The sequence below is a fragment of the Fukomys damarensis genome, unplaced genomic scaffold, assembly GCF_012274545.1.
Source record: "Fukomys damarensis isolate Sample0158 unplaced genomic scaffold, DMR_v1.0_HiC HiC_scaffold_38, whole genome shotgun sequence".
In the NCBI taxonomy this organism is placed as follows: Eukaryota; Metazoa; Chordata; class Mammalia; order Rodentia; family Bathyergidae; genus Fukomys; species Fukomys damarensis.
Genome location: NW_022900950.1, coordinates 39417885 through 39432218, shown reverse-complemented (window position 1 = coordinate 39432218; position 14334 = coordinate 39417885). Strand labels below are relative to the sequence as shown.

The window sequence follows — 14334 nt, the reverse complement described above, 5'->3', positions numbered from 1 at the left end:
ATAATACTAGGAACCAAGGATACCATTCAGAGTTGCTCCTAAGAGAGCAACAGGGCACCCATGAAAGCAAATAAACGAATATGTCCCTGCCCTTCGTCTTACAGGACCTGTACCGCCCCCTCTCCTCGGATGATTTGGACTCAGTAGGAGACTCAGTGTAAAAGACACAATGGAGCAGTGTATATGGTTTGTGATTGGGTGAAGGTTTCACATTTCCTAAGCAAGTGTCTAACAGTAAAGAACACAAAAGAGTTTTGCATACTTTGAAATAATATAAAACAAAACATACAAATATAAATATGTGAGCATTTTATATCCATGGTGTTTATCCTTGAAGGAAAAAAAATTTAACTATCTCCTCCATTTGATTTGATTGGAGGAAGTTTCACTCAGTTGCTGAAGGTTTTGAGTCCTGGCTCTAGATAAATTCCACGTATAAACCTGATACTGAGAACATGCTAACAGCCCTATAGTGTCAAAATTTCCATGGATGAGGTTTTCTTTTTAATTGCAAGTAGACATACAGATGCAATTTTTCTGTATTTACTGAAAAGGAGAATAAAATGGCACTAGCAGACATATTTTTCCTTAAAATTATTCTTTTTAAAAACTTGGGTGGCTGTTTTTTTTTTTAGAGATTCTTTTACTGTAAAATAATGGAGCCAGGGATTTAGCTCAGTGTTCTGGCCACTGCTTCACAAGCGCAAGGACCTGAGTTCAATCCCTGGTACTAAAAAAATAAAAAAATAAAAAAAAATAACAACAATAATAATAATAATGGAAATATTCAATTAGTTTTTTTCTTCCTAATAATTTTGGAGGTTAACATATCTGAGGGGACTAATGTTGGACATTAGGAACTTTGCATTTGTTGTCACATAAATTTTATTTTGTGAAGTTATCTTTCATAGGCAGGAGCATAAATATAATTTAGATTATATGGAAACATGAGGGGCTTGTTCATGGCATTAGCATAAATTATATAATTCTTCCCTCCAACCATATATGTAATTTTTCACATGTATTAAAGCTGAAGCAAGGATTTTTTTTTTAAACACAGAGATCTTTTTAAAAATTGTGCCTGGACTTCTTCCAAAAAATCAATTTGAGAATCAAAATTCTCTTAAATGGTGCTGTATAAATTAGGTGCAAATATTGAAATCTACATTCTGATACATCCTAGATCTTACCGGTGTTTTGAAAATTTTCATATGCAAAACTGCTTTTGTGTTAAACCAAGTAAGTCTATGATTATAACCCATTGTTAAACATTAACATACTAATTCTACTCTTCTAGTCTTCTGTTTTTAAAATGGTAGTCAGCTTTGCTTAAGCATAAAACAATTTTTAAAAATCTGAATGTTAAAAATTAATCTAGTGTGTATGGTCTGTTGTACTTGAGCCATATCCCATGATCACTTAGCTTTACTAGTTCAAACACTAACAATTTCAGTCTTCTAAAGCATGGTTTTTATATTCTCCAGGCTTGACGTATCTCAGTGGGTGACAAATTAAAAATGTATGATGCCATTTGGAGGCTTTTACTTGACATATTTTAAAAATTTACTTGAAAACAATTTTAAAAGCATTTGATTCAAGATGGAAAGAAGTTCAGTTGTCAAACACTGCCTTAAATATTGTTGAATTATCTCTGGCAAATTGTTCAATTAGTACATTTTACCATCTGGTTTATAGTTAGCTATGTTACCACTTCACTTTACAGGTGAGTAAAATATTCTAATCAAAAGAAGAAAAATGTAAAGTCCAGACGATCCAACAGCATTGGAGAACTTAGCCCTAGAGTAATTAGTGTCTCGTTAATCTGTCTGTTGGATAGAAAGACACTTCTTTGACAGGTTATTTGAGAACTGCAAACTGAACCATTCCATCTTGAAAGAACCATTCTTAATAATACCTGTTCCAGACCTCAGGTTTTAAAACTGTTTCCAATAGAAATGAACAGAGGCTCCTGCTGAGATCAAAAGGCTGCTTTGTCTTAGCTGAAACAGTAAACATCTGTGAGGTTGCCTGTGCTGGTGTCTGTTTTAGTTATGTCTTTGTAAAATGCATTACTTAATACAGTTTAGGCCACAAAAGATTAGTATATATTTGACTAAACTGCCAAAAATGCAAAGAAAGCAGTGGAACAGTTAACTTAAATCTGGTGGGGTCACATGGTCCAGAACAAAAATAAATTTCAGTAATTTTAACTTCCTTGCACTGTCAATCTTATGGACAACTACTGCTTAGAGAGGTCCAATAAATGCTATTTGTTCTGGGTAAGTGGCAGATATTGCCAATTGATATAAAATCCATGGCTTTGTTTAGACACAGCAAAAAGAAACTGGACTTGTACTAATTGCTGATAGATATCATGGCCAGCTTTCCATTCAAGCAGTTCCAAGAGAAATGCTATTCCACGGCATTTAATCTTTTGAACATATGACTTTTATTAAAGGACTTTTCAGGGGCAATATATATCATTTAATTTTTGAAACTCAAGCCCCTTAGAGATTGAAATAGCACACCATTTATAGACTTTGAGATCTCTTTCTATGCAGGGCATAATTCTGTTATACTAAAGCAGAAATAAAAAATAGTCCTCAGTGACAAAGCAGAAGTTTTTAGTTCATTGGTGAAACCAAATTGGTGATTTATGGGTTCTTAAGATTTCCCTACTTATAGAATTCTTTTTAGAAAATTAGACACTGAATTTTAAAATGGATCTACTGAGAGAGAGATCACACTAGCAAAAGCTATGCATTTTTGTCTTTACGGAAATCTTTAAATGAGCTCTGAAGATTGTGCTGTAGTTAAGTACTTTTTTAGACATCAAAAAAAAAGATAATAGAAATAGTACCCTGATTTTGGCATTTTAGAAATGTAAAACCTAATAACATAAAGTATGCACTTCCATGTGAATGCAAAAGACAATGTTGTAAGAGCCAAATGGGATGTTCTTGTCTTTCCTAATCAGTTGAGGGGGAACAGGAAGGGATCTTTAGTGTTCCCGCACTCCCATCGATTTTTAAAGCAGTTCAGGTCCACCCATTTATACACATCCCATATGCATTCATTAGCTCATCTAAATAATTCACAACCAAGTAACAATTTTTAAAACCATGTGACCCAGCCCAGAAGTAATGGGATGTGTGTGTTCCCTGTGTTAGCCAGCAGGGATATTTTGGCTGCATCCACTGCAAGTCTGTACATGATTGGGCTTTTTCTTTTTCCACTTAAAAACAAGTCTAAAAGCCACATTCCTTCAAAAAAGTGAATGAAAACATAGAATATTCCTAAAATATAAATTCGTGTACTTTACTGTTGGACTACCAGATTTTTCATAGTGGCCATGTATCTATACAAGTGTGTGGGTGTTTATGTGAAGTTGCAGGTCTCGCTGTGTATGTAAGTATCCACATATGTGGATAGACCGTAAATGATAAAATATGGTATTTGTGACACAACCTTATAAGTTACTGGCTCTTGTGGAATTATATGTAAAACTCTATATTATAAAGTGCTATGTTTCAGTGTATTGGAGCATGTTTAAACTCAAAGTAGTGTGTTAAACTATTACAAGAAAATGGCTCCAAATATTCAAATATACTGTTTTACCTCCAAAAATTGCAATACAGATAAGCAAAAATTGAAATCTAAACAAATTCAATATTGTATTAACTATTAAATACAAGTGCACATTAATGTTCATATTGACATGTCTTAGTGTTCAATCGTTAAAATGGTTAAATACTGCAACTGATGTTTTCCTATTGTATTTATCAATAGCAGTAGTGATTGTGAATCAATATTCACTAAAAATTGAAACAATGATTCATAAAGTTGTGACTAGTTATGCTGAAACATAAATAGAAGAGAATTCAAAGTGTACTTGATTTGGAGAAAGTTTCATAACAAAGCCAGATAACATGTAAGGCTTAGTATCTTAAGATACTATTCTAAACTGTTGACATATTTTGAATATATTTGCTATATATGTGTGTTTCTACATAAATATGTACACATTTGAAAATGCTAATTGATTTAATTAATTTACTATGTGTACATTTGCTCATTTAGGCATATTTGCATTAGTCATGCTATCATCTCTAATTGTGCATGTAAGTGATAACTGTATTTGATTGAGATATACCACCATGGAGCTACAGTGTGAAAATTAGAGATACACTGAATTCAATATACCAATTGCCTGATATGGTTTGTTATACTGTCAGCTGAAAAAATATTTGTAATTTTGTGCTGTAATGCATGTGGGAAATAATAGCAAATCAGAAGCCCTCACCATAATCTTTAAGGGTGCATGATATATGATGTCTTTAAAATGTGGTTCATTTTAGTCATGATGATGGATTCCAAGATAGTATAAATGATGCATGTAATACATGGGTGTTTGTATTATATATGGCCACAGAATGTTTTTGAAGCCAGGATAGCTAAGTACCTGAAGGTTTATAGGCAAAGACAAGTGAAAGTTAATTGTCTTGTGATGTATTTTTTGAGGAGTTTATACTCAACAACATGCAAGGAATTGAGTTTATTTTTTTCTAAAGACTCTTTACTTTGAAATACACTATGTTAGAAATTTGGATAACAGTTTTTATAAAGAGGTTATGTATTTTCTGCTTGCGGTGTGAGTTGCTTGGACGTGTATCCTCTCTTTAAAAAAGAGCATTTGGTGTCAAAAATGCTTTGAACAGCAATATATTTCTAAATCCATCATTTTGAGGCCATCAGCAGAGTTCTGCAGAGCTGAGAACTAATGGAATGTTTCATTGAACACTTTCAGTTTTGAAAGTTCCATCTCTCCGTGCTGTGGTTTCAGTGTAAAATGTTGTATTTTGTGTTTTGTTCTGGATCGTGTTATTCCTCTTGAAGTTAATTTTGTGACACTTACTACCTTAGAATAACTATGTAATAAACAGAAAAAAAAAAAAACTGCCTGTGTTGTTCAGTGAGTTTCTTTGAGAACATTTGGTGGATAGAGGTTGTGACTGAAATGATTGAGTGGACCAAGAATTACCTTTACAATCACGATATGGCAGGTTTGTCTTGTGATTCGCGTCAGCAAGTGTTACTTGAGATACTTCAATATAGCACCACATGACATCTAAAGTATAAAATACTGACAGTAAAACAAAATAAGATGATTATCTGATGAGGAATTCTCGTTCAGCTGGTCGTTGTTAACATCAGTAGTATACTTTCCTCTCAGAGTTGCCTTATAGGCAAATTTGTCAGTTAAATTGGCAACTGGTTAAAAAAAAAAAAGGAATTAACGGACCTTTTTAAAATATACTAGCTGTCTCCTGGGCTTGGAGGTATTTTTCCAAGGTCGTCTAATTTGCAGGGGGTGGTTGTGCATGTGTATTTGTGTCTGTGAGTGTGCATGTATGCAAGCTATTTATTTTTAAAGCACTGAGAAAATGAGTATATTCAATAAGTAGATTATAATTAATTAAATAAATCATGATAAAATACTCAATTTCTCATCTTTGGGTTAGAACAAAAATCACACTATAGTTCCTTTATAATATAGTATAAAGAAAAATGGAAAAATTTGCTGGTGGATTTAGAAAAATTATTTTACATCAAATTTACTATAAAAGTTCAATACTTTGATCTTAAATCTAACATTTTTATTTTAACCTCAAAATTAATTTGCTCCAATTGGTTCTTCTTCTTATTTTCATGATAAGTTTATTAAGGGTCCACAATAATAGTAGTACAACTGGAAGTCATGTTTCCAGATTCATAAAATTCCAAACTATATTCATACTTTTTCAATATAACTAGAGTTTTAAATAAAATGTAGTAGGTGCCTGGAAGAATAACAAGCTGGTCTTATGACAGGTTGAGACTCCCACCTGAGGAGTAAAGCATTGAGGGGTTACTCTTCCCAGAGGGGTACATGGAATGGCTTTCAGGCCTCCTTCCAAGCTATGATTTCATGGTGTTCGCTTCGGCAGCACATATACCAAACTACGATTTCATGAAGAGTAACTCAAGAGTTCAGGCCTTGTCACAGCCTCTTCAAGAAAAACTGTACAGACTGAATTTATAGCGACTGAAAAGTAGATTCAAAGAGGGCTACGTGGTCCAACAAACAGAGTAGATAACATTATTTTTTTTTTTCGGTACCGGGGATCAAATAGATCACATTATTAATAAATGCACTTATTGTTAAATTCCTAGCTCTATGGCTTTACTAGTATGGACATATTGCCATTATTTCCATTTTTTGTTGTTTTTCCTCTTCTCAGTAAATCAGTTTCATGCATAATATTTCTCCAGCCTTTTAACTATCTTTTCTTTTCTTTTCTTTTTTTTTTAGACAGGATCTTGCTATGTAGCCAAGGCTGGGCTCTCACTCATGGCAGTCCTCTTGCCTCAGCCTCCTGAGCACTGGGACTGCAGGTGTGCACCACTGTGCCTGGCCAGTTCTCTAGCCTTTTAAACAATTTAACAAAACCTTTATGAAATTTAAAATCTTCATCTTGATTTTTTTGTTTGTTTGCTTTGCTTTTTGTTTTTTGTTTTTTGGTACCAGTGATTTAATTCAGGACCTTGTGCTTTCGAGGCAGGTGTGGCGCCACTGAGCTAAATTCCTGGCCCTTGATTTTTTTAATATTCATTCTTAGTTGTGCACATGACTGCCTATGCCATAAAGTTTATTTAGCTGAGCATAATATTGAAAAAAATGCAAACAAAGGAATTTGGGGAAGAAAAGGAATTCCGTTTGTGTTTTATTTCAAATATTGGGATAATTGCAGGTTGATACTACAATTAAGTGTTCTGTAACCACTTGAAAAGTAAATAAATGCATGGCTTTTCTGTACTACTTACTATTCTATGGGTTTTAAACTCTCTGCACAAGGATTATTATTTAATGTTGTTATATCAGGTCATCAACAAAATGTCTGCAAGCCTCAAGTCAAGATCACCAACTGTTAGTTTATTAAGTATTTATTGAATGTACTTAACCTTTTTAAAGTAGATCCAGATGGCATATGATAGTAACTATTGACTTCTAAATTCTTTTTAACCATTTTTCCAAATAAATAGTAACTAAACAAAGTCATAGCGAACTATATGCCATGATGAAAAGTGAAGTGGAAATACTATAATTCTTCAACTAAATTATTCAGTTAAAGTTGTCTAGTAAAGTTTGTGTACCTTGATTGGATCAATTGCATTAAGTGGATATTTTATAAATTTTAATGCATCACTAACCCCAACTGAATGACATAGATACAAGTGGCAGAAGTAACTCATAACATTTTAAATGATCTGGGTTTTTTTTGTGTTTTTTTTTTTTACTACATAGTCATCATATCTACATCTTGGTATAATGTGGTTAAAGCTGTTATGTTAGTTTTCTCACTTACTTCAAAAAGTATATGTTCTCCATCTGTTATGGGATCCCAAACTAAATAGCTCCACTTAGGATGTGTTATTGCCTAAGGCAGTTCTTTTATGAAGGTGTGCTATAAAAGCATCCAGGTGTCAGCAACCTGCCCAAATGGTTCCCATTAAATTGGGAGAAGGTGCTGACATTTCAAATGTCACAGTGTCTCTCCGAGAAGCTAATTGCATTAAATTCTAAAATAACTGTGTTTTGTACTGTACCTCCAGATGTTTTGACTGAAATGAAATCTTATAGGCATGTACTATCTAATATGGTTTATCTGCTCAGAAAAACCAAATAGATAAACCTATTTTGAAGCAATCAAAAATTTAGATAGGCTTTTCAGCTTCTGTTGAAAATAAAGGCTGATTAATCTCATTAAGTCCATTCTAAAGAATAAGAACTTATATGATTTCTCTGTGCTATTTTCAAAATCCTTCAGACTTCTGAGTAATTATCAGAATGTTTCAGGAGAGTCTAAGTTGGTGTTTAGGTGATTTAGTAACTGCCATACTCAAAGAACCACACTGTTTACTAAAGTGACCTCAGCTGAGAAAGAAAGAGTGCATAGAAATGTTAGGCGACAAAATCAGAATCCAAAAAACAACAGGTAGAGTAAATATGTATATAATAAAGATGACATTTAATATGAATAAATATGAAATCTTGGACCAAAACACCAGCATCTTGAACACAGAATATGTAAATGAGACACACTGGTGAGCACAATGAAAGGTCAAAACAAAGGCACCACTGACGAGCCAATATACAATCTAAGGAGAAACCAGAGTATAATGAGCCAATATAAACCTGAAGCAAATGATATTTTATTCACAAGAAAGAAACCTCTATCTTTCCCTGTTCTGGGGTGGTCAGAGAACAACTAGGAATTTGCACTGTTTGGGGCATCAGCTTTAAAAAGAGGAATTCACAGCTAAAGAGTGTCTGCAAAGGGGTGAAAGAGTCTAGGATCTCGGTCACAGGATGAACAAGCAAAGGGGAATAACCCGGTGGAAATAGTATGCAAATGGAGAAAGTGTAGACAACAGAAGAGCGAGTAACTGTTCCAGAAACCTGAAGCACTCTTGTGTGGGAAATGGATTAGACCTGTACTGAATGACTCTAGAGGTGAGGGATAGAAATATTAAATAGAAAATCTAGAGGGACATACTTCCACATAGCTAAATGATTCTACTTTGTCTCATAGCAATGATGAACCAGCTGCCTCATTACATTTGGGACTGGTAGTGTTTGGACAGAAGCCATCTGACCACCTAGCTGGGCAACCTGAGGTGGAGTTTTGGTCTTTAGATGGCAGTAGGATAGATAATATTTTAAATTCCTACACATCCTTAAAGTACTTTTAATGATCATTTTCTTGTAAAAGTATATAGTATTCACCATCTTTGGAAAAAAGAAGAGACAACATAGAAGTTTAATACATTTTTTCTCTATTTGGGTATAATAAAACAATAACTATTTTCAGAGTACCCCATTTATAGATAAATAAATAAGTTATTTCTCTTAAAACTTTTCAGTCATCTACTAGCTTCAGCAGGAAACTTAAAATGACCAAGGGTACATTTTCAGAAACACAAAGCTAAAGTTGAAAATAAGCAATTATAGACATAAGCAAACTTGTGTTAACCCTACTTTTGCTTTATAAAGCAAAGGCTAAAAACCTTGAGGGACTTTGGTCACATAGCAGAGGAAACACAGCTGTTATCATGGCAAACATTTAGGGGACCAGACATTTGGTGATACTGTTGAAAATGCAGCTCATTAGTGGATAAGGCTGGTTAGTGGATAATATTCAGAAAATTTATAAAATGTTACAATTAAAAAATGTTTTTCCTATGCTTTGGGTCAACGTTCTATGTTGAGCACCTAATGTTCTTATTTTAAAAACAAGTTTTTGGAATTAAGTGTATAGTGTGGACATCTTTGCTAGAAAATACACTATCAGTCTATTAACTTGGGTGCTTAATGAAAGAATGTGTCTTTGTATTCTAAAATTTAAAAATACCACATAACAAGGCAGCACCTGCCATCCCCACCACAATGTGTCTATACTATTAAACATCATTTGTGATGCTGTTGGAAGAAAATCAAGGACCAGAAAGCTCAGAAGAGAAGATCTACATCCTAGACAGTTACTTAGTGCTTTTCTGCCTAGAACACCATTATGTCTGCAATGACACAGAAGATAAAGGATCTCACTTTCTGGAAAATACACACCTTCCCCTCGAATGTGGTGATATTAATGTTTATTTTCTCTAATCATCAACACAATATATCTGCCGGGTCTTAGCTTCCTACCCAATATTATAAATATAAGTTTTTTTACAAATAGATATTCATAAAATTTAGCAAAGCATGGCTTAGAAACTCATATGTTTATAGTCCCTTCGACACAGAACATTATGAATTGATAGTGTCACCCTGAGAAAAACTTTGTTTCAAGATTTCTACCTGAATCTTTCTTTCCAATCTGACATGTGACAAACATGTACTACTTAGTCACAACAGGAGACTGGATAAGAGAAGATGGACTCATGGCTTTAATCACCAGCCTTATTGGGAGATTTTGATGATACTGGAATATAAGGGGTACATCATTCAAACTGTATGGCATTGGGCATTCAAGGAAATATATGAGGAATTACAAGGCTTCTAGAATCTCCTATAGGGAAGATGCTATTAACTTACATCTCAGTCGTGTCAGTTGTCACTGCTGATGAATTAATCCAATGGGATATGCTCATCTTTGTCACAGGGTGTTTGACTCAAACTGCCTCGCAGCAATTTAGAGAGTATTTCCCCCGCTACAGGCATTTTTATATGAAAAATAAAAATTTTGAATTTTTTATGCAGGAGCCTGTTGGGTACAATGAACTATATAAAAATCTCTCTTCCTCCATTGTGCACAGTTAAGGCTGGATGAAATGGGGAGAAGGTTAAAGGGAAACAGGTAAGCACAGAAAAACTAGGTCGTTTGCTCCTCATCACCTCTTCATTATCAATTCAACTGCAGATTCTCTTTCCTTTCTCTCTGCTCCACAGACAGTTGGCACCATGAGCCATTGCCACCCCCTCACCACCTCTGCTCCCATCAGGCCAGACAAGTGGATAAACACAGGGAAACAGAAGGAAGATCTTTTAAGACAAGCTGTGTTTATTATTTAGTAATAGCATCACAATGTGCAAATTGTTTTCTCAAAAAATAGACATAGAGATGGAAACACTCACTGTTAAAATATTGTTCCAGCCAGTCATAATATTCAATATTTGGTGTTGTTTTGTCCATTGAAATCTATGATACATTTGTTATCCCTTTTGCTCTCATGGGTACCAGGTTAAAGTCCATCAAACACACCACGTAATCAATCAACAGTCCTGGAGTTTTATTCTCAACTGGTAATGTTTATTGTTTGTATCTTTATCTCTAAGTGAAATTAACAAACCCACTCTCACCCTTCTCCTAAAGTCATGCTAAGGCAGAGTCTTTATGCTTTTAGGATATTTCATAAAAGCAAACTGAAGATAATTTTTCGGTTGTAAAAGTAGAAATAATAGTGGATAAAATCAGAAGTGCCATCCATATTTGCAGTCTGTTGCAATAGACTATGGAACACTAAGGTGAGATGCCTAATGTCTGTCAAACCCGAACTATGACCTAAAGGAACATTATTTTGAGAAAAAGGAATAAGAAGTCATGGAACATCTGTGTTTACGATGGTTAGCCTGATCCAGTCAACCATCCTGCCAATGATTAAGGAAGAGGGAGGAGACATGAACTGAATACTTTAAGGACCTCCTTCTTCAAGTGTGAAAAACAAATCCTCTGGGGGAGGGGGTGAAGCCATCTCTTGAGATTCCAGGCTGAGCATAGTATGTAGAGACTCGGTCACTCTGACTTATTTTTTTCATTTTGTATTTCTGTTCCCTTACAGAGCTCTCAACATGGTGGCTCCTCTACTTCCCTGGCATCCACCAAAGTCTGCAGCTCGATGGATGAGAATGATGGACCTGGGGAAGGTGATGAGCTTGGGAAGTGGTGTCTAGAGAGAGGGTTCAGCTTGTGTAGGAGGCAGAGGATAGGTTTACTAATTTACATCTTGCATTAAATGTAATGAATAGACTCAAGCATCACGGGGGATAGGCTTGGCTATGGCTTCCAGCAGCAATGGGACTGGCTGTTTGAGAACAGGAGGAAGTAGACGGTGTGATTGGGAGACATCTCACATCCTCTGAGGGTATCTATTTCCTAGAAGGCCAGCTCTTGCCTGCTTTGGAAATAAGATAGGGTGACTGCTGTGTGTGTGTTCCCAAGCTCTGCTCACATTTCATGTATTGAAGACGATTGACTCTCTAAGAAGCCACAGCCCCACAGATGTGCTCTAGTTTGAGTCAATTCAATATACTAAAAAGACAGCTTTACAAAAAGAATTCATTGGTGATAATTGCAAAATTTTCTTTGTTTCTTAAGTGCATTCACTTTAAAATTTCTCTGTGAGGTGACCTAATTCCTTGGGTCCCATAACTAAAATTTTCACTATATCATTGAATGCTTTTTGGGGAAGTCTCTTCAGCTGTCCAACTCTTAGTTCCTCTTCTATAAAATGAGGATTGCAAAACATATTCGTATCCTCCCTGAGGATTGTACTGAGTTTAAATCAATTAGGGGAAAGTATTTTTTAAAATACAAAAATATTCCAATTAAGCCACTATTAAAATCTGCTTCTCATATTTGCTTTAAATGCTCTAACTTGTTATTTTCCAAAAAGGAACCCTTCAGTTTAAATATTTTTTAATTACTTCGAGATGTGTGATTAGTATAAGAATTATTTTCTCACTACCATGCAATATCAGAAATTGTTTCATTTTCAGAAATTTTTAGTTCAGCTACTTACAAGTCTTTTTTGTTTCAATACGTTTTCACCTAATGAAATGAAATGGCCCTTGATTAAGGCTTTGGCTGAGCCTTTTTAGCCAAAAGCGTAAAAGGTGCTCTTTATCAACAGTCAGGGAAAAAAAATTCCAAACCTTGTGCTTTGGACAGGTGCTCCAGTGAACGTTCCTATTGGCAGAAAGAATGGAATCTCTCCTTCCATTTCAATCTATGGGGTCACACTTACCCCCATCAGCCAAAGATGATTAAGTTACCCATGTAATAAAGAGCCTTAAAATTGTGTCATTGACAGTGTTTTGTAAATTCAGGTGTTTTGCAATAAATGTGAAATATTCCCAGTCATCTCTTCCCCTTACCATGGAGCACACAAAAATCCCCAGGCTGACTCCTTAGCACAAAAACAATATTATGACTTCTTTTCTGGATAGGAAAAAAGAGGAGAACATGGGCTCCAAGCCCTCACCCCATCTGGAGACTGCCTAGAAACTTTCTCTTAGGGAAGAATAAAATGATACCCATAAGGGGGTATAGCGACTGCATAAATGCCCAGGGCAATAGTAGCCGCAAATGCCCTGCCGTTTGGATAACATTTTACAGAAATCTCATTCACTCTAGAACACAAAGTGGTGTGGACCCAGTACCATCACACAGCCAGAATAAAGGTCCTAAATTAGGCAACTGATCATTGTTAGTCTCCGTGTGACATTCCCCAATGACATGGAGTGAAAGTAAATATGCAAAAATCACCAGAAAGCCTGTTCACCATCTAAGGTTTTTATTTAAGAAGAAATACATAGTCTGGGTTTATGATGAAAGGTCAAAAGAGGAGCACATTTATGAAGCCCACTAGGCCTCCATCACATTTTGCATTCACATTGCCTGGGGGAGACCTAGGATTTATAACTTTAAAGCATGTAAATGTTAGAGCCCAGCTATAAAAGGCTTTTTACACCCCTAACATGTTAAAGGTTATCCAGTATATTTATGTGACCTAAGCGTGGCTTATTTCATTTTATGGCCTTGGATATTTAAAACATTATTAGACATTTATAAAATATTTCAAAATGCATTTTCAGGGGGAAAATGCAATGTGTTAGTGGCTCTAACATAATTGAAAGTATGAAACTGTTCTGTTCACAGACATAACAGATATTGCAATTTTAACTCAACATCTGCTGTGCAGGTTGCTGGTGAGAACATTTGTCTAAAATCTGCTCATTGATACTGAGGAGGGGTGGCAATCAATGCTTAGTTTGTAAAGAATTTTACGGAGATATCCATTTCAGGATGTAGTAAAACTGTGTATCCAAACAGCAGGCATTTTTCATGCTCACACAATGTCAAGCAGCCGAGAGTCCCTTAAGAACTGAATTTTCCTCCCATGCCATATAGAAATGTCATTTATCTATTCACAGTGGGTTTTCAGTAGATGCTATTGATCAAAATGGCATGAAGTAAAAAAGGCAAAGCTTCCTCTTCAGAATTCTCACTGAAGCAGAGAACATCAGTTTCCCTCTATATAGGTGGAGGTGGACTGCATACTTTTCCCTTTAGTTTATCATTTCTCTTCATAAAAACTGTTGAGTCCTGGGAGGGAGGGGGCAGTCATTTCATGTACAGAAAATGACATATAGATTCTGAATCAGTTCCAGTCTATTAGATGGTACTTCTAAATGTTTCCTTGTACAACATCTGCGTCCCTTTTTCTAACAATAAAAATGTACTAATGATTCTTTCAGACGTGTCAGAGGAAGGCTTCCAGATTCCAGCCACAATAACAGAACGATATAAAGTCGGGAGGACAATAGGAGATGGAAATTTTGCTGTTGTCAAGGAATGTGTAGAAAGGTGAGAAGGATATCATTTGCATGGAACTTTAAAGGAAACATTTGGCATTGTTTTCCAGGACTGTGTCTGTATTTGCAGTCTATGGCACATATGGAATAAGTTAAAGTCTCAACCCCAGATGCAAAAAAAAAAAAAAAAAAAAAAAAAA

The 14334-nt window shown here is 35.1% G+C and overlaps 1 protein-coding gene across 4 annotated transcripts in view; it reads left to right on the top strand.

Moving 5' to 3' along the window:
• Positions 1–14334, top strand: part of Dclk1 (doublecortin like kinase 1) — a 336493-nt gene that overhangs the window by 264181 nt on the left and 57978 nt on the right. For 3 of the 4 annotated variants that reach the window (XM_010623927.1, XM_010623929.3, XM_010623928.2), the window contains 2 exons: positions 11380–11464; positions 14078–14186. In XM_010623927.1, the coding sequence (XP_010622229.1) occupies positions 11380–11464; positions 14078–14186 (194 nt within the window). Of the gene's footprint in view, positions 1–104; positions 559–11379; positions 11465–14077; positions 14187–14334 lie in introns of those variants that run through there. The other variant, XM_010623930.2, reaches the window with a different exon arrangement.